Source organism: Hyla sarda, chromosome 1, assembly GCF_029499605.1.
Source record: "Hyla sarda isolate aHylSar1 chromosome 1, aHylSar1.hap1, whole genome shotgun sequence".
Classification (NCBI taxonomy): Eukaryota; Metazoa; Chordata; class Amphibia; order Anura; family Hylidae; genus Hyla; species Hyla sarda.
In genome coordinates this window covers 362,137,552-362,156,325 of record NC_079189.1, presented here as the reverse complement: position 1 = coordinate 362,156,325, position 18,774 = coordinate 362,137,552, and the positions used below count along the sequence as shown (strand labels likewise).

At 37.0% G+C, this 18,774-nt stretch overlaps 1 protein-coding gene and 1 long non-coding RNA gene across 2 annotated transcripts; one reads left to right on the top strand and one right to left on the bottom strand.

Moving 5' to 3' along the window:
* Positions 1-1,735: 1,735 nt before the first annotated feature.
* LOC130274433 (uncharacterized) lies at positions 1,736-14,530 on the bottom strand. The gene is made up of 3 exons (XR_008844379.1): positions 14,480-14,530; positions 14,098-14,178; positions 1,736-1,802 (listed from the first exon to the last, which is right to left on the bottom strand). It is a non-coding gene; the product is annotated as an uncharacterized LOC130274433 (long non-coding RNA).
* Positions 10,562-18,391, top strand: DMRT3 (doublesex and mab-3 related transcription factor 3). The gene is made up of 2 exons (XM_056522746.1): positions 10,562-11,306; positions 16,561-18,391. The coding sequence occupies exons 1-2, from the start codon at positions 10,910-10,912 to the stop codon at positions 17,508-17,510; spliced, it is 1,347 nt and encodes a 448-aa protein (XP_056378721.1). The 5' UTR covers positions 10,562-10,909; the 3' UTR covers positions 17,511-18,391.
* Positions 18,392-18,774: the final 383 nt, after the last annotated feature.

Genomic DNA, 18,774 nt, shown 5'->3' with positions numbered 1-18,774 from the left:
TGGTATCAGCAATACCCAATGCAGAACTGTTAGTCCTTGCTTTATTTATTTATTTAATTAATTATTTTTATGTCCTAGACTTTTTATTGAAACACTTAACTCTTTTGATACCAGAGTCAAGGTATCAAATCACTGACATAAAGTAATCATTGACATAAAGTCATTTTCTGGCTAAAGTGGCCCATGCCCATTATCATGCTTATTCTTCTTGGTTGTAGGGGTGCATTCATTCTACTGAGGGTTAAGGGCTGTAATCTTTGGGAAATTATAACAATTTCTTGAACATAAGGCCTTAGTAAGGATCTGCCCGCCCTCATATCCCCAGAAATTTGGAGGGATCCACTGACATGTATTTTCTCCCCATTAGTAAAAAAAAATAAAAATTATGACTTTTTCGGGTTTTTAAGATGTTTTTAAGTGCATTTTTCAAGTGCCAAAAAAAGCTTCAGCCAGAGGGTTAGTTGTAAGTCAATAGGAAAATACAAAGCACTGTATTTACTATGCATTTTTGTTACATTTGTCTTCTCTTTGGCTATGTTCACACATAATATTAAACCAAAGCCAAGAGTGAAACCAAGACAATAAAACTATAATGCCTTTCACCTTTTTTTGTGTCGGTTCCTCTCCTGGTTTTGTTTAAAAATATTGAGCAAAATCCTGACCAACATACAGGGGGGGATATTTAAAGAATTTAGCGCCACTTTTTATGGTTTAACTGTGCCACATTTGCTTAAAATGTGGCACACGTTATTAGCGCCCCATATTCAGATATTTAGCACCTGATTTAGCGCCCTGTTAGCCTTTTTTTTATTGGGCATCAGTTAGGGTGTGCTTATTCTTTTTGTGCTATTTGCACCCTATTTTCAAAGGTTTGGCACCACTTTCTGGTGGACAAAGTGTCGCAGTTAATACCAAGTATACCTGGTGTTAAATGATTTGCTATTTGTGCTATTTGCCACTAATTTTCAAAAGCCCAGACACATTTCTGAAAATAAGGCGCACTTAACACTCTTTGATGCGCAAAATAAAGAGCCCTAAGGCTAAGTTTCTACTTGTTTTTTTGTGCTGCGTTTTTTGGGTAGAAAATAACGCAAGAAAAACGCCATGCGGCAGAAATTGTGTTTTTCTTGGTGTTTTTCCCCACAAAAAAAACAAGTTGAAACTTTGCCTAATAACACAAGTCTTTGAATATTCCCCCCACATAGCCTTTGAGTGTGTTTTTTGGGTCAGAGACAACTTTAAAAAAAAAAAAAAAAACAGCATGTGGCATTTTTCACAACAGTCAATGGCATTTTGTCCATATAGGCATCCATTATATGTTATGTTTTTACTACTTTTTTGTGTTTTTGAATCACATGATCAGTCTCATTTGATTTGGAATAGGAAAAATATCTGTGAATACTGCATTAAAAAATGTACCAAAACACACTAAAACATGCACTTACATGCATTGAAAATGCACAAAAACATTTTTAGACTTTTTTTTTTTACCAAAAATGAGTGTGTGCTATTACAAATCATACAAAGAGGAATCGTTTAGTCACATGATCTGATTTTTTTTTATGGGAGAAATTCCTCGAAATATATTTTTTTAATACCTCAAAATGCCAGAAGAAAAACATATTTTACATTAACCACTGCTTTTACAGAGGTTGCGTTTTTTTAAGCCAATTAAAAAAAAAAAACACATCAAAAGTATGTGTGAAGAGGATGTGAAAGTGTGGGTTAAACATACCTGGCATTATTTTTTTGTGCAGAAGGGATCGGACAACTAATAAGCTATTTTGGCTGCATTGTCCAATCTGTTTTGTGGTGACCAAGAAAGAAGAAAAATAAATATGTTTTTGAAGCAAAATTTGACAATTCCAAGAAAATGCATAGGACAGATGATAAAAAAAAAGCCATGAATACACTGAAATCCAAGATGGTATGTAATGGTTGCACATAAATATATTATTCTTATATATTTAAAGTCAATGTCATTATTACAGAATTATTACCAATAAATACCTTTGCAGAAATTCCTTTAGGGATCTGTTTGTTTGTTTGTTTTACAGGATCTCAGAAAATGTTTACCATGTCTAATATAAAAACATAAAATATTACAAACACAAATGCATTATGTGAATCTCATTTTCCCATAGCCATCATTTGATCACACCTATTTTTTAACCCCAAAAAATACATCCTAAGGAGAACTCTGTCTAATATCTGAATATATATATATATATATATATATATATATATATATATATATATATATATATAATTTAGTTGTTACATAATCTGACCATTCAGTTTTAGCTAGTTTTAGTAATACAAGTAAAATAGACTCTAGTGTCTCCCTGCCTTATCTATGCACTGAGACACATTGGACACATGATGTAGACAGTTTGTTGTCTAGTACTTACTTCTCCCTGACTGTTGCCTTTTATGTTATTCGTTCTTTCTCTATTTGCTACTAATAAAGTCATTCGTTGACCCGGATGCATTGTTCACATTTGCAGTGCACGGAAGACATTGGTGTCTGTGTTCCATGCTATGTTACATATAATCGCCATCTGCCAGTAATAATGGAAGCTTATTACTAGAAAAACCTCCTATGTTCCTACAGCAGCCCTGGCACTAGCTGGCACCCTTTATAGACCCCTTACCAGCCCACATCTCCCATTACTCCATGTCATTTATATTTTACATTCTGCAGAAGAGATAGAACAGAAAGTTTAGTTAGTCGGGGCTGGATATGAGCATTATAGTGAGAATGTGTTACCATAATAAATATATATGTAGAGAAATAATATCAGCCACCATGCCTTCTCCGAACATGTGTAGGGAGGGACCTCATGTGCATGTGAATAGAATCCTAAAGCTTTGTATTGGACATGTTATATTCATATCTAATATAAATGAGTAGATAAGAACAAAGTATCCAGAGCACCGACATATATATATATATTAGATCACTTCATTGTGTCAACTGATCTATAAATAACTAAGATTTTTAAAGGATAGATAGATATTGAATATGAAAGACATAAAAGATAGATAGTAGATAGATAAATGGATATGAGATAGATAGATAGAATATGAAAGATATGAGATAGATGGAATATGAAAGATATGAGATAGATAGAATATGAAAGATGAGATAGATAGATAGAATATGAAAGATGAGAGATAGATAAATGGATATGAGATAGATAGATAGATAGATAGATAGAATATGAAAGATATGAGATAGATGGAATATGAAAGATGAGAGATAGATATGAGATAGATACATTGTAGATAGCTAATAGATAGAATATGAAATAGATATGATAGATAAATATGAGATAGATAGATAAGATAGATAGATAGATATGAGATAGATAGATGGAATATGAAAGATAGATAGATCGAAAGATATGGGATAGATGGATGGAATATGAGATAGATATGACAAAGATTAATGATCTGATCGCATATATATAGACATGAGATAACTATATACTAGAGAAGGATATAAATATTTTGTGTACATTGTTATATTGCCATGATAGCTGGCATCTCTCCTGCTTAGGGTGTACCCCACGTTGCCCAAATTGACAGCCTCACATCATTAGACAGTATGGGGTCACCCACTGAGTGCCCTCCACCTGCAGCAGACCCTGCAGAATTACAAGGAATCCATCTTCACCAAAGGAAATAGCGACAAGCTAGTAGTGATAGATCCCAATATACATAAGAAATATATGGATAGATATGAAGGTGTGATCGGGTTAGCCTGGAGGGCAGTCCCCGCTATAAGGAATAGCAGCTTCTCTATAACTGTATAGTTAAGTAGAGCACAGTGAGCAGCCTAGCAGGGGACAGCCTATCAGTCACCCGGGCCATTACCCTGTCCTCAACTACAGCCCCGGGCTGTATCCTATTCCCCAGCATGGGACCTGCTGTGAGACAAATAGTTATAGCCACATACCAACAATATGCCTCCTGTCACCGTATACACAGAGTACACACTGTAGCATTCTCCTGTCTGCAGAAGACAAATACCTGGCACCCATTCAGAGTAAACTGTGAACCGAGCAGACTGTAAGGAGCACTATAGCAATAACAAGGAAACGTATAAAGACCAGCTAATACTATACACAGAGATGTAGGGAATGTTTCTGACTTATCCATACTGGGACAATAGACTGTACTGCACTGCCACTGGAGACTGGAGAAGAAGTAACCTGTATAAAGACCAGCTAATACTATACACAGAGATGTAGGGAATGTTTCTGACTTATCCATACTGGGACAATAGACTGTACTGCACTGCCACTGGAGACTGGAGAAGAAGTAACCTGTATAAAGACCAGCTAATACTATACACAGAGATGTAGGGAATGTTTCTGACTTATCCATACTGGGACAATAGACTGTACTGCACTGCCACTGGAGACTGGAGAAGAAGTAACCTGTATAAAGACCAGCTAATACTATACACAGAGATGTAGGGAATGTTTCTGACTTATCTCCATACTGGGACAATAGACTGTACTGCACTGCCACTGGAGACTGGAGAAGATATAACCTGTATAAAGACCAGCTAATACTATACACAGAGATGTAGGGAATGTTTCTGACTTATCTCCATACTGGGACAATAGACTGTACTGCACTGGAGAAGATGTAACCTGTATAAAGACCAGCTAATACTATACACAGAGATGTAGGGAATGTTTCTGACTTATCTCCATACTGGGACAATAGACTGCACTGCCACTGGAGACTGGAGATGTAACCTGTATAAAGACCAGCTAATACTATACACAGAGATGTAGGGAATGTTTCTGACTTATCTCCATACTGGGACAATAGACTGTACTGCACTGGAGAAGAAGTAACATGTATAAAGACCAGCTAATACTATTACACAGATGTAGGGAATGTTTCTGACTTATCTCCATACTGGGACAATAGACTGTACTGCACTGGAGAAGAAGTAACATGTATAAAGACCAGCTAATACTATACACAGAGATGTAGGGAATGTTTCTGACTTATCTCCATACTGGGACAATAGACTGTACTGCACTGGAGAAGAAGTAACATGTATAAAGACCAGCTAATACTATACACAGAGATGTAGGGAATGTTTCTGACTTATCTCCATACTGGGACAATAGACTGTACTGCACTGGAGAAGATATAACCTGTATAAAAGCCTTAACACTGAGCATTGTGAAGTTATTAAAGAAGATCAATCATTATTTAGGAAAGAGTGGTCCAGCTTATGCCCTGGCAGGCATGTGGGGCTTGTGTCTGGGCACAGGGTTCCTAAAGTCGGTGCCATCAGCCTTTGCCCATGTGTAGTGGCCACTCATCCTCTTTCAGGCGATAACTACTCAAGTCTTGTAGTCACCTTGAAATTTCCTCTGCTATTTTCCACTTAACAGCTTAATAGCCCTGGAAACCGAGTTCATGTGGTGAAGTTTACCATGGCCCCTTTCTATGAAAGGCTTTCTGCTGGGATCCCATTATGTGCTTGAATAAACCTTTTCTCAACACGCTAAGAGCACTGGAGGTTGTCAGGTGTTGGGTTACAATAGACTTTCAGGCAGGAGACATTGTGCCAACATAAATACAAACTTGGCCCTATAGGGGTATGTTGTCAAATAGTAGGATATGTACAACATTCCCAGCAAATTAAGTATGAGAAAGGGATTACCGCACTCTATCAATGGAGTGTTAAGATGTGCAGTGCAGTGTGCAGAGGGGCATACAGGGGGACATAATGGGAGCCAGTCAATGTGATGCACATAATAATAGCAACCACAGGGTCACTGCAGATTCTATGATGTCATCAATACAAAATACACCGCACACTTCTGATTAGAAACGAACATAGTAAGGATTGAAATATTCCAGACCAAATGAATACTTGGAGGTTTCGCCCTACCTTGGCTTCCTCAGAATATTCCTGCAGAATGGAATGAAGAGGAGAGAGAAAATATCAAGGACGATACTGGGCTATTTGGGTCTTTTCACACGACTCCCTGGTCAGTTTTCTGATGATGGCCAGGGTAGGGCGAAATGGCCAAATATTAGTGTGTTCTGGAATATTTCATAACATCGGTATAAATATATGGACTGAAGTTTTATTATGGTGTTTGGTGGATAAAGATCCTACTGCTTACATACACTGCGAGCTCACTGGTATGGACTCTGTATATTACAGTAAAATATGTGAACACATGGAATAGGCAGATAAATATAAAATAGGCATATTTATGACATGTATAAATACAAATAGACGACAGATAGATTAGGAAATTAGATGGTACATAATACATAGAAATAGAAGATACAGGTTCAGGTGGATATTAGATTACTTCATATTAGATTTATTGTCTAATAATTTGATACACAGATAATTACTAGAAATAAAGGGCAAATAGATCATTGATATAAAAGTAATACATAGATTATAGAGAGGTAAACATGGAAGAAATACACAATAAAGGTAGCAAGAGAAATAAAGATCTATATGTATATGTAGATATGAGACGGAAAAATAGAATAAAGAGTCGATAACTAGATAGATAGATATGAGATAGATAGATATGAGATAGATAGATTATAGATAGATAGATATGAGATAGATATATAGATATGAGATAGATAGATATGAGATAGATAGATAGATATGAGATAGATATATAGATAGATATGAAATAGATAGATAGATAGATATGAGATAGATATGAGATAGATAGATAGATAGATAGATATGAGATAGATAGATAAATAGATACAAACAAGAAAGTTGCAACAGCACTCTAGGTCAAAAAATGGAGGCTCCCAGCGCACTTTTTGATCAAAATGTGTCCCCCCAGATAAATAGATAGATATGAGATAGATAGATATGAGATAGATATGAGATAGATAGATTATAGATAGATATGAGATAGATAGATAGATATGAGATAGATATGAGATAGATAGATTATAGATAGATATGATAGATATGAGATAGATAGATAATAGATAGATATGAGATAGATAGATAGATAGATAGATAGATAGATAGATAGATAATAGATAGATAGATATGTGATAGATAGATAGATAGATAGATAGATAGATAGACGGACGGGCAGATGGAATGCAGAAAGAATGTTTAGATATGAAGTCGGGGAACTACATTACTAGAGAGTAGAGAAGTAGGAGAATGTATATGTATATGTGGTATATTTAGTGTCTTTTGTTTGGAACAATATGTGAAATCCGACTTTAAGGTGAAGCCTGAATATCCTGTAAATCCTATACTAGAGCACCAGAGGGACAATGAATACTTGATATTTCTTTTGTGTACAGGAAAGCTTTAGAGCTCCTATGAAAGTGACAAGGACATTTGTTAGTTCAGTGTGAAATGTTCTGATGCTGGGACTTCTACTATAACTAATCTTTATTATTATTATGATGAATTACACAGCTGAACATGCTGAGCCAGGGGCTGGTGTTTTTTCCCCTTCCTGGCATGCGAAGGGTTACATGCCCATGAAGGTGCCCAGGATTAATGCTCATTGCACAACAGCCAGTATCCCACACAGAGAACGCACTGGAGACAACTGGGATTTAATGAACTTCCCATCTATTCATACAATAAAGTGAACTCCGAGCTGGGAAATAGGAGCTGGGAGTGTGTAGCAAAATCTAACTGCATGTGCTGCCGTCCATCTTCATGACAATCCATTACAGCAGCTTCCTATTACACAAGTAACTTCATAAAAAGCTGGGTTATTATGCAATTCTTCAGTTTCATCGTTTCCTCCCCAACTCTTACCATAAATATTTATCAGATCTATTCCTGTAGAACACAACAGACAGTATTTTGTGGTGACTAAGAACATGTCATTACAGCCTCCTCTCTTATTCATTCATCTGGTCAATAATCCTCCTGACATTTATTCTGTGTGGACTGCTGGCCTTCACATCACGTTTGGAATAGTTTCCATATCAGGTTTTTGATGAAAAACGGATTCCCCAAAACCGGACTAAACTGTATCAAAACAAGTGTACGAATTTTAACCCATATATGGTTAAAAATCGTATACTGGTTTAAAAAATGATGTCTGGTTGCATCCATTTTTAAGAAAAAAAAAACGTATACGTTTTTAACTTTTCACTCCATTATGAATAAAGCTTTACTTGTTTGATTGAAATTACAAGAAAAAAACTGTGCAAAGTCAAAAACCGTATGGTGAAAACCGGATGGAAAAGTGCGCACATACAGTTCTGTATGGTTCCCATTCACTCCCATGTTAAAAAAAAGCCTAAGTGGTTTTTCACTCGGACCAAAAACCGTGGTAGGCTATGGTTTTGGCTACAGGAAAAAACCTGGAAAAAAAAACGTACAGGATGCAAAACGGACACAACCTGATGCATCTTTTGGCATACTGTTTTCAATGGCGAGTCAATGCATATGGTTTTCAATACGGTTCTGTATGGTTTTCAAATTGAAAACGTATACTGAAAATGTATTGCAAAAACGTGGTGTGAGGTTGTGCTACTGGAGAGGCTGACACATTGATTAAAGGGCACTACCTACGTCACAGGGTCAGTGAATATTCTTCATAGCCTATACAGGTAAGTGCACCTTTATTCTTACCCCTGACACATACCATACAGGGGTCAAGTCCCTTGGAGGGGAAACAAAAAAGCGTGGGAACTCACCCAAGATTTCCACTCAAGGGCTGCTCCTGCAGGACTCCTGCTGGAAACAGTGTTCCTGCTGTGTAAAAAAAAAAAAGTGCAGGAACTCCGTTCCCATGCATTCCTGCAGTACTTGAGCCCTGATACTATACCAGTATTTCACATACAGTAAATCTGATGCATTTTGGCCCAAGCCAGACAGAAAAAAAACAATTGTTCTCCTCATAACAAGGAGTATTTCCTATCATAAAGTTATGGTTTATGGCTGGGATATCCTGTACTATCATAGTGGGTTCTGACCTCTGGGATTCCAAGCACTGCAGTTTACTATTTACTATTATTCCCAGCACAGTGGCGCCCCCGGCAACCTGGCTGACTAGGGAACTGCAGCTTATAAAGAGTGCTGAGTGCCCCACTGTGCAGAAAAAAGACTCTGAAAGGGGGATGTGGTCCCATATTCTCAGGACCATGGGTTTTCAATAGTACCCTGTTTTGACATAATCCAGCGTTTTTCAAGCAGTGAGTCTCCAGCTGTTGCAAAACTACAACTCCCAGCATGCCCAGACAGCCTTCGGCTGTCTGGGCATGCTGGGAGTTGTAGTTTTGCAACAGCTGGAGGCACACTGTTTGAAAAACACTGGCATACATTAACTAGATATATTTATATAACTATCTAATATCTATCTAAAATTAAATATATATATATATATATATATATATATATATATATATATATATATAGCAATACCCGTGAATGAAGTTGATTTTTTGTTTTTGTTTTGTCTTGTTTCGTTTTTTATTTGTTTTTTTCCTCCCAATTTGCATTATTTTAGCGCTAACAATTAGCGGATCCAAAATGTTATGCAAGTCATAGGATATTTGGAGACACCCTCATCACATGTACACCCAGGACTTATTGCTACAATGCCGCATTCGTGGTCACATCATATTGGGAGGGGGGGGGGGGGGGGGGGGAAACCGCAGGTGTAAACTGCAGCCTATTGATATGGACTGGGAGAAACAAGCCATTACCTATGGCACCACTGTCATCACACAATCTATACCCTTCCTTTCCAGTCTCATCATACACTTCATGCATAAAGGACATTTACAGCTCTACTTCTTTCTACTATAAGAATATCATTGTATAAATAGTTGTCTTTTGTCTATAATGTGTGGTGTGCTAAAAGTGTTCTAATGAGGACAATGACAATGTGTTGTTTCTCCTTCTCCAGACGAGGTGTTTACTTGTAAAATGACAATTTATAGAGAAATCTTCAGTGTCTATATATATATATATATATATATATATATATATATATATATATATATACTATACAGAGACAAGAACATAGTTACAATGTGTAACATAGAGCCCACTAAATGATATGCTGTATTTTCTCTTTATACGGACTCCTATTCAGTTTTAAAGCCTCCTATAGTCAGTATTGTTACCAAACCTACCCAGAATAAAATGATAATGTAAAAAAATTGCACCTTTTTTTTTTTTTTTTTTTTATAGTTTTGGACTTAACTGAATGAGAACATAGCCTTAGGCTTATAAAGTACAACAATTATTTAAATGCCTACTTTGGTTAAACACAGTATTGTATTTCTACCTGAATGCAGGTATATATAATGTAACCCAGTGGAAGGAATAGACCAGTGTTTCCCAACCAGTGTGCTTCCAGCTGTTGCAAAACTACAACTCCCAGCATGCCCAGACAGCCTTCGGCTGTCTGGGCATGCTGGGAGTTGTAGTTTTGCAACAGCTGGAGGCACACTGGGTGGGAAACACTGGAATAGACATTACTCTTGAGGATAAGAAGAAATAGATGCTGGACTGGGCTGCAGAAGAGGATAAGAGGCGGAGACTGGATAAGAGGAGGGGGAGCGCTGCTACCTATCTCCCCCCATCTCATGCACTCACACAGTATGGAAAGTACAGTGCTAGGCGGCTGCAGTATCCTAATAATCCTGAGCACAAAGTTACAGCACTACGCCTGGTCCTACTGAGAGGACATCACCTAGAGATAGAGAAGTGGCCTGTCCACACAAGAGGACAAGACAGCAGCAGAGCCCAGGATGTACGACTAGACCAGGACACATCATACAAGGAGATAACCTGCAGCAGCAGCCCCCCACACATCAGCAGCTTCACCTCTATGAGGACAGAGCTTCTACCTCTTCTCAAAAGCCACATTCTTGAGTCCCCAGCAGGACTATGAATGGATACGGTTCTCCCTACCTGTACATGGGGGGCCCAGTGTCACAGCCCCGAGCCCCTCTACAGAGAACCCCGAAATGTGCCCGATGCAGAAACCATGGGGTCCTCTCCTGGCTCAAGGGCCACAAGCGCTATTGCCGCTTCAAGGACTGTACTTGTGAGAAATGCATCCTGATCATTGAGAGGCAGCGGGTCATGGCAGCACAGGTGGCCCTCAGGAGGCAGCAGGCCAATGAGAGCCTGGAGAGTCTATTACCGGACACTCTCAGACCGATGCCAGGCTTGCCAGCTTCTCTGCCCGCAGACACAAGTCAACCAGCCTCCCGGCCTGGAGACATGACCATCAGGTGGACACAGGAGCCGTCTTCTACCATGCAGCTGCCCGGGAAGACAGGTAGGTAGGCACACTATAGGTAATGCCACCATGACAGCAGCATAAAGGACTACTGATAGTAATCATAATTACCATGCTACTAAATACTACTAATAATCATAATATTAATGACAAAACATTAAGTCTACTGTGGTCCCGCGATTAGAGCTTCATAGACTGATGGGATTGACAAATAAAATAATACACAACATGAACAATGGAATAAAGAAACATAAATATAATGCATCTAATACATATCTATCTATTTATATATCATATCTATCTCATATCTATCTATCTATCTATCTATCTCCTATCTATCTCATATCTATCTATCTATTATCTCTCTCTCTCTCCTTCCTTCCTTCCTTCCATCCATCCATCTATCTATCTAGAAAAAAAGATAGTCCCAGCACTCCAGGTAAGCTGAAAAGATGTGGTGGCTTTATTCCATACAAAAACATTTGTATGGAATAAAGCCACCACATCTTTTTCACTTACCTGGAGTGCTGCGACTATCTTTTTTTCTATGTGAACTTGGGGTCCGTGACCTGGACCAACTGGTCGCTTGCACCCAACTACATTGCACCTTTTGCGTGGTCCTGCTGCTTATCCACTATTTTTTTTGTATCTATCATATCTATCTATTATCTATCTCATATCTATCATATCTATCTATTATCTATCTCATATCTATCTATCTATCTCATATCTATCATATCTATCTATTATCTATCTCATATCTATCTATCTATCTATCCATCTCATATCTATCTATCTATCTATCTATCTATCTATCTCATATCTATCTATTATCTATCTCATATCTATCATATCTATCTATTATCTATCTCATATCTATCATATCTATCTATTATTTATCTCATATCTATCTATCTATCTATCTATCTATCTATCTATTATCTATCTCATATCTATCTATCTATCTATCTATCTCATATCTATCCATCTATCTATCTATCTATCCATCTATCTATCAATCCATCTCTATCTATCTATATATCTATCTATCTCATATCTATCTATCTATCTATCTATCTCATATCTATCTATCTCATATCTATCTATCTCATATCTATCTATCTATCTATCTCATATCTATCTCATATCTATCTATCTATCTATCTATCTATCTATCTATCTATCTATCTATCTCATATCTATCTATCTATCTCATATCTATCTATCTCATATCTATCTATCTATCTATCTATCTATCTACCTCATATCTATCTATATCATATCTATCTATCTATCTATCTATCTATCTATCTATCTATCTCATATCTATCTATCTATCTATCTATCTATCTCATATCTATCTATCTCATATCTATCTATCTATCTATCTATCTATCTCATATCTATCTATCTATCTATCTATCTCATATCTATCTATCTATCTATCTATCTATCTATCTATTTCATATCTATCTATCTCATATCTATCTATCTATCTATCTATCTATCTCATATCTATCTATCTATCCACCTCATATCTATCTATCATCATTAATCTAATACATATCTACCTAATACCTTTTTTCTTACTGCTATGTGTCAATTATTTCTTTACATATACCTGTCATGTCCGTCTGTCTGTCCTCTCCCTTGGGTCTTATGTTGCCACTTTCCTATTCTTCCCTTTGCACTACCTGACTTGAGCTCAGCGGGGGACATTTCAATATATTAAATAATAATAATTTTAATAAACGCAATGTTTTTTTTTGTTTTGTTATATGTTTTGTTAGGTATATAAAATCACTAAAACAATTATTATTATCAATAATAATAATACGTTATTGTAGCTACTCCTACTCCCATTATCATGATGAATGGAGCAGATTGTTTCCTGCCCCCCAAAAAAGCAACATTTTGTCCCATGGCCACCAGTCTGGTGGTGTTCTTTAGGGAGTGGTCACACCAGTGATAAGTGGTCTTTCCTGTGCACATACTTGGCAGATCCCAGGAGTACCCAATGCCCCTGGTGCTTGCAGCAGTACCCGGAGACAGTGCTATGTACACACTGCTGTCAGTCCATCACTTTGGGATTTATTAATAGTCCCTGCGCCACTTCTCAGCTCAGGTGAAGGAGACAAGTAGTGAAGCGCGGGAAATGACTCAAGAAGGAAATCAAGTGTAGCCTCAACTTGTGCCAAAACATGTCACCGGGGGCAGGTGGGGGGTCAAGTTACTGAAGAACTCCGAGTATCCTCCCTAATGGAGACAGGAGGCTCCACTCCACACTTCATGAAAGAAGCCTCTGTTTCTAAGTTTTGTGAATTGTATAAAACATTGTAAACATGGATAGATGCATAAAAGATTATGTTTAGATATTAAATATACACATATATGACATAGAGACATGATCAATGGAGATAAATATGAGATAGAGATGTTCAATCATCTATATAAGAATATATATATATATATATATATATATATATATATATCACATTATGTATATTGTATATAAATACATACAATATTAGCTATACAGCAGTGAGGAGGCTTTATAATAAGACATCTTTGTAGAGGTGTCCTATATAACTGAGGGGTGGCAGTGTTTTCATGTATAGGTGTCAATTGTAAAATAATGTAGTGTCCATACAGTATAGCAGTGGTCTCCAACCTGCGGACCTCCAGATGTTGCAAAACTACAACCCCCAGCATGCCCGGACAGCCTTCGGCTGTCCGGGCACGCTGGGAGTTGTAGTTTTGCAACATCTGGAGGTCCGCAGGTTGGAGACCACTGCAGTATAGGCTTCCCTAGAGACAGTGCAAGTAATACCTGCTCCATCCTCACTGCCGTCACCTTCATGTAGCTGGCACTGCCCGACAGTCCAGGCTGCCCAGTTGCCACTAGAATGGTCTGTTAAACGGGAATTTCAAAACATAATTGTTTATTAAGAATTCATCCGACAGCAATAAAGACAACACAATAAATATTAGGGAAGACATCTATTTATTTATACTATCTAAGTGTACAAACAGTGGAATTTATCATATCTAAAACATTACATAAAGAGACACCATGACTCCATTCCTCTTCTACAGAACACACAGCAAAGAGCACTAATACGGATGCATATATTGCAGGCACTTTATCTATCTATAAATATTAATGTTATCATTATTATTATCTCAAGTATGGTTTTATGTATATATCTTACTGGCTAGGGTCTCATCTTATGCCTCCCGTGGAGTTTATAAATAAAGTTAGTTGAAAGGAGCAGACTGGTGTACGACAGGACGTCTATTCAAACTGCGGCAATTAACTTTATTTATAAAAACTCGAAAATGCTTTACTGCCAGGAAAACACTTTATTTGGTTATGTTTTATTCCCTTTTATTCCCAGTTTTATATCTGTGTTTTTTTTTATTGTTGTATAATTATTAGTATTTCAGTTTTTTTTTTAAACTTATATAATATTGCTATATGGAGTTTATAGAAATGAATTTTTTTATGTATATAACATAAATACATAAATGGAATAAATTCATATTATTATTTGTGTCTGGGCATTACAAGAAACACACTAAGAATCAGTGCATTTGTGTGTGTGTGTGTGTATATATATATATATATATATATATATATCTATATAGATATATCTATATCTATCTATCTATCTATCTATCTATATATATATATATAGTATGAATTTCATAGGAAGCCTGTATTAGCATATCAGTAAGGAAAAACATCCCCAATGAAGAAACTAGAGATGAGCAAATTTACAGTAAATTCGATTCGTCACGAACTTCTCGGCTCGGCAGTTGATGACTTATCCTGCATAAATTAGTTCAGCTTTCCGGTGCTCCGGAGGGCTGGAAAAGGTGGATACAGTCCTAGGAAAGAGTCTCCTAGGACTGTATCCACCTTTTCCAGCCGGGAGCACCTGAAAGCTGAACTAATTTATCCAGGATAAGTCATCAACTGCCGAGCCGAGAAGTTCGTGACTAATCGAATTTACTGTAAATTCGCTCATCTCTAGAAGAAACCAGAGCATGAAAAAAGTAGGAAGTCACACTCCACAGTTTACCACTGTAATATATAAAGGTTTTCTAGAGGTAACTGGTTAAGTAATTTATGTGTTAATAACCAGCAAGCAATACCTTTAGTGGGATAGTGCCATCCAGTGAAATCCATTTTCAGACTGGTTATCTCAGGTAGTTATGTTCCAAAAGTGTCATTTATCTAATATACTAGTTTGTTGCAGTGCAGCCAATTTTGCACCAAGTTTTTAACCGGTAACTGTCATTGTAAGGCTAAGTACATCCTATGTTTTAATATCCAACATATATTTCTATGATTTGGATTTCTGCCTTTGATCTGTCACAAGTTTGCTGCAGGTGTGAAGTAGATCCATACCAGATTAATTTAAGGATTTGCCCCATTGTTAATCATTGTGTCTAATCCCCCCAAAATAAGTGACAAGTGAAGATTTTTCATTGCAAGTTAACAGAGGTGTGAAAACCCCATTGATATATTTTGGATGCAGATTGCTGTCAGATGTCATGCATTTCCAAAATCTATGTAAAAAAAATACCCTTAGACTATCCCCTTAGTTTATGTAAAAAATGTAACGTGAGTATAATTATACAATGTTTTTATGTGCATGTTTTGGCATGTATTCTGCACTTAAATACGCTGTATCTGATGGCAAAATAAGTGGCACATCACTTATTTTGGGTGTAAATGCTGAATGTACCGATTGAATGCCAATGGGGCTGATCCTTTTAGGAATATACTGTGGATCTGACGCATACTCACAGCACATCTATAGCACAAATCCAAGGCACGGATTTTAATCCCTTGTGTACATTGATGTCATAGTATCATACTGTATAATGTAGCATTGTAGGACACATCCTTTTACTGGATCAATTTCTGACTTTGGTAAACAACAAATAACAAAACAATAACACAACATCAAAAACGGTGAATCCTTAAAAAAGAAAAACAAAGCTTGAAATCCCCCCCCCCATGTAGAAAATATATATTTTTTTATTATCATTTTTGTACCTTTCTTAATGGATTGTTCACGAAAACACCTTAGGCTTTATAATCAGAAATAATACCAGTTAAGGCCAAATGTGTTGCTATCCCCAGGACTATTTATCGCACTAAAAGAGTAGGCTGGCTTGGTTAAGTGCAGTGATAATATATAGTAAATTCATTGGTGTAAATGGAAATATAAGCACAAGTGTTTTATTATTTTATTTTCTGTTGTGTTTCCTGATTTTTCAGATCTGTCAGATGAGAGATTAGGTGACAGCAGTGGAACAGAAAATGGTGAAAGCTACAGTGACAAAGATACAGATCAAAGGTCTCCCCCAGATGTGAAGCCTTGCTGTACCCCGGAAAGCCCTGAAGTTGTGTCGGTGGATGAGTCGGGCTATTCAGCACAGAAGAACTGCAGTAGTGCTGAAAGTACATCAGATAGCCCCAAGTACCAGGCAGAGCATAGCCATCTTATTATTGAGGGTTCTTCTGGTACAGTGTCTTTGCCATTTAGCTTGAAGTCCAATAGACCTCCGCTTGAGGTACTTAAGAAAATATTTCCAAGCCAGAAACCTACTGTGTTAGAACTCATCTTGAAAGGATGTGGGGGGGACCTTGTTGGGGCTGTAGAAGTTCTTCTATCAAGCAGATCTATGACTGGAGAGAGAACTGCAACTGATCCAGATGCCATTATGTTACCTTCTAATGGTCACCTTTTTGAGCATACTCTTGGCTCATATCCATTGCCTTCCTCCAAATGGTCAGTAGGATCAGCCTTCAGAGTACCAGATACACTGCGTTTCTCAGCAGATTCAAGCAATGTGGTTCCCAATCCTCTCGCCGTACCCTTGCAGCATCCCTTCCCACAACCACCCCGGTACCCACTACTACTGAGGAACACTTTAGCGAGGAACCAGTCCAGTCCCTTTCTACCCAACGATGTCACTCTGTGGAACACAATGACTCTGCAACAACAATACCAACTTAGATCTCAGTATGTCAGTCCCTTTTCTGGAAATTCCGCCAGTGTCTTCAGGAGTTCACCAGTCCTTCCGCCTAGACCTCCTGAAGATCCCAGAATCCCAGGCTCTGAGGACAGTTGCTCGATTGTAGTAAAGCAGCCCATTTACACAGAGGAAGACTATGAGGAAAGATCCGATTCAGCTGACTCTAGAATACTCAACAGTTCTTCCTAACAGACAATAATTGTACACAGAGTGGCATAAGATGGCGAAAGAGAAATTTTATTTAATAGGACAATTTATATTGCACTTATGGAAGCAATAAATAGTATATACTCTTTATTTTATTTTTACTTTTATTTTTGCTGTTGGACTGTGTAAATAATATTTGGCTAGATCACCTACCAGATATTTAGAATTATGTTATGAGACTGAGGATATATATATTGTATTCTAGTATGGCAGTTTACAAGGGTCAATTAAATAGAGACAATATATGCAAAATCAGCATATTTTCAGCTATAAGTATCGATAATCTGTAATAGATGTTAAGAGACAGATACAAAATATGTGAATTTTGCAGATATCCTCAGTCTGTTCATAGCGAAATAAACATATGTGATGATAATATAATACTCCGAACAATATGTGAACTGCATGAAATGTATTGTTAAATGAAGCCAGGATTGAACATTGTCAGGTTAATGTAGCATGCTAAGGACTCTACATGAAATAAAAATGATGATGAGCATGTCATTTATACTTGTAGTTTGTCAAATGAAATTAGCGCACACTTATAAACAAGCCATCTGCATGCTGGGACACTCCATCACTCAACAAGTGTATTCACGGAAGCAGGGCGGATGTGTTGATAATGTATTCCAGCTTTCTTTTTGTTTTGTTTAAATAAAGTTTGTTTGAAAACAAAACGGTAGTTCCAAAACACATTAAAATATATTTTAGAAATGATATGGGATTTTTAAGAAGAGGTAAATTAGAAGAACAAGTCCTAGAGAGACTTGTACAATAACAAGACACAGCAAATAAGTATAACACGACCTTTACGGTTCAATAATAAACTTAAATCTCATTACGTATTGAGACCATAGCCTAGATTTATTGATCGTCCTGAAACCAAAACTGTCTGGTTTTGCCCATAGCAACCAATCACAGCTCAGCTTTCATTATACTGGAGAGCAGTAAGATATGAAAGCTGAGCTGTGATTGGTTGTTATGGGCAAAACCAGACAGTTTTGGTTTTAGGTAAATTAATAAACCTTGGCAAATGTTTTCATTGGTATGGCATAATTTATACCGACAGCATCATGTCTGCTCCAATAAAATATTTTATGTAACAAATACATACCACCTAAAAAGTCACACTCTTAAACTGATAAAATAAAGCAAACAATTATGTGTACTGAAATATTGTATACAATGATGTAGAATGTAGAATTTGATGTGATGTAGAATTTCTTCATTTATACGATGAGATATC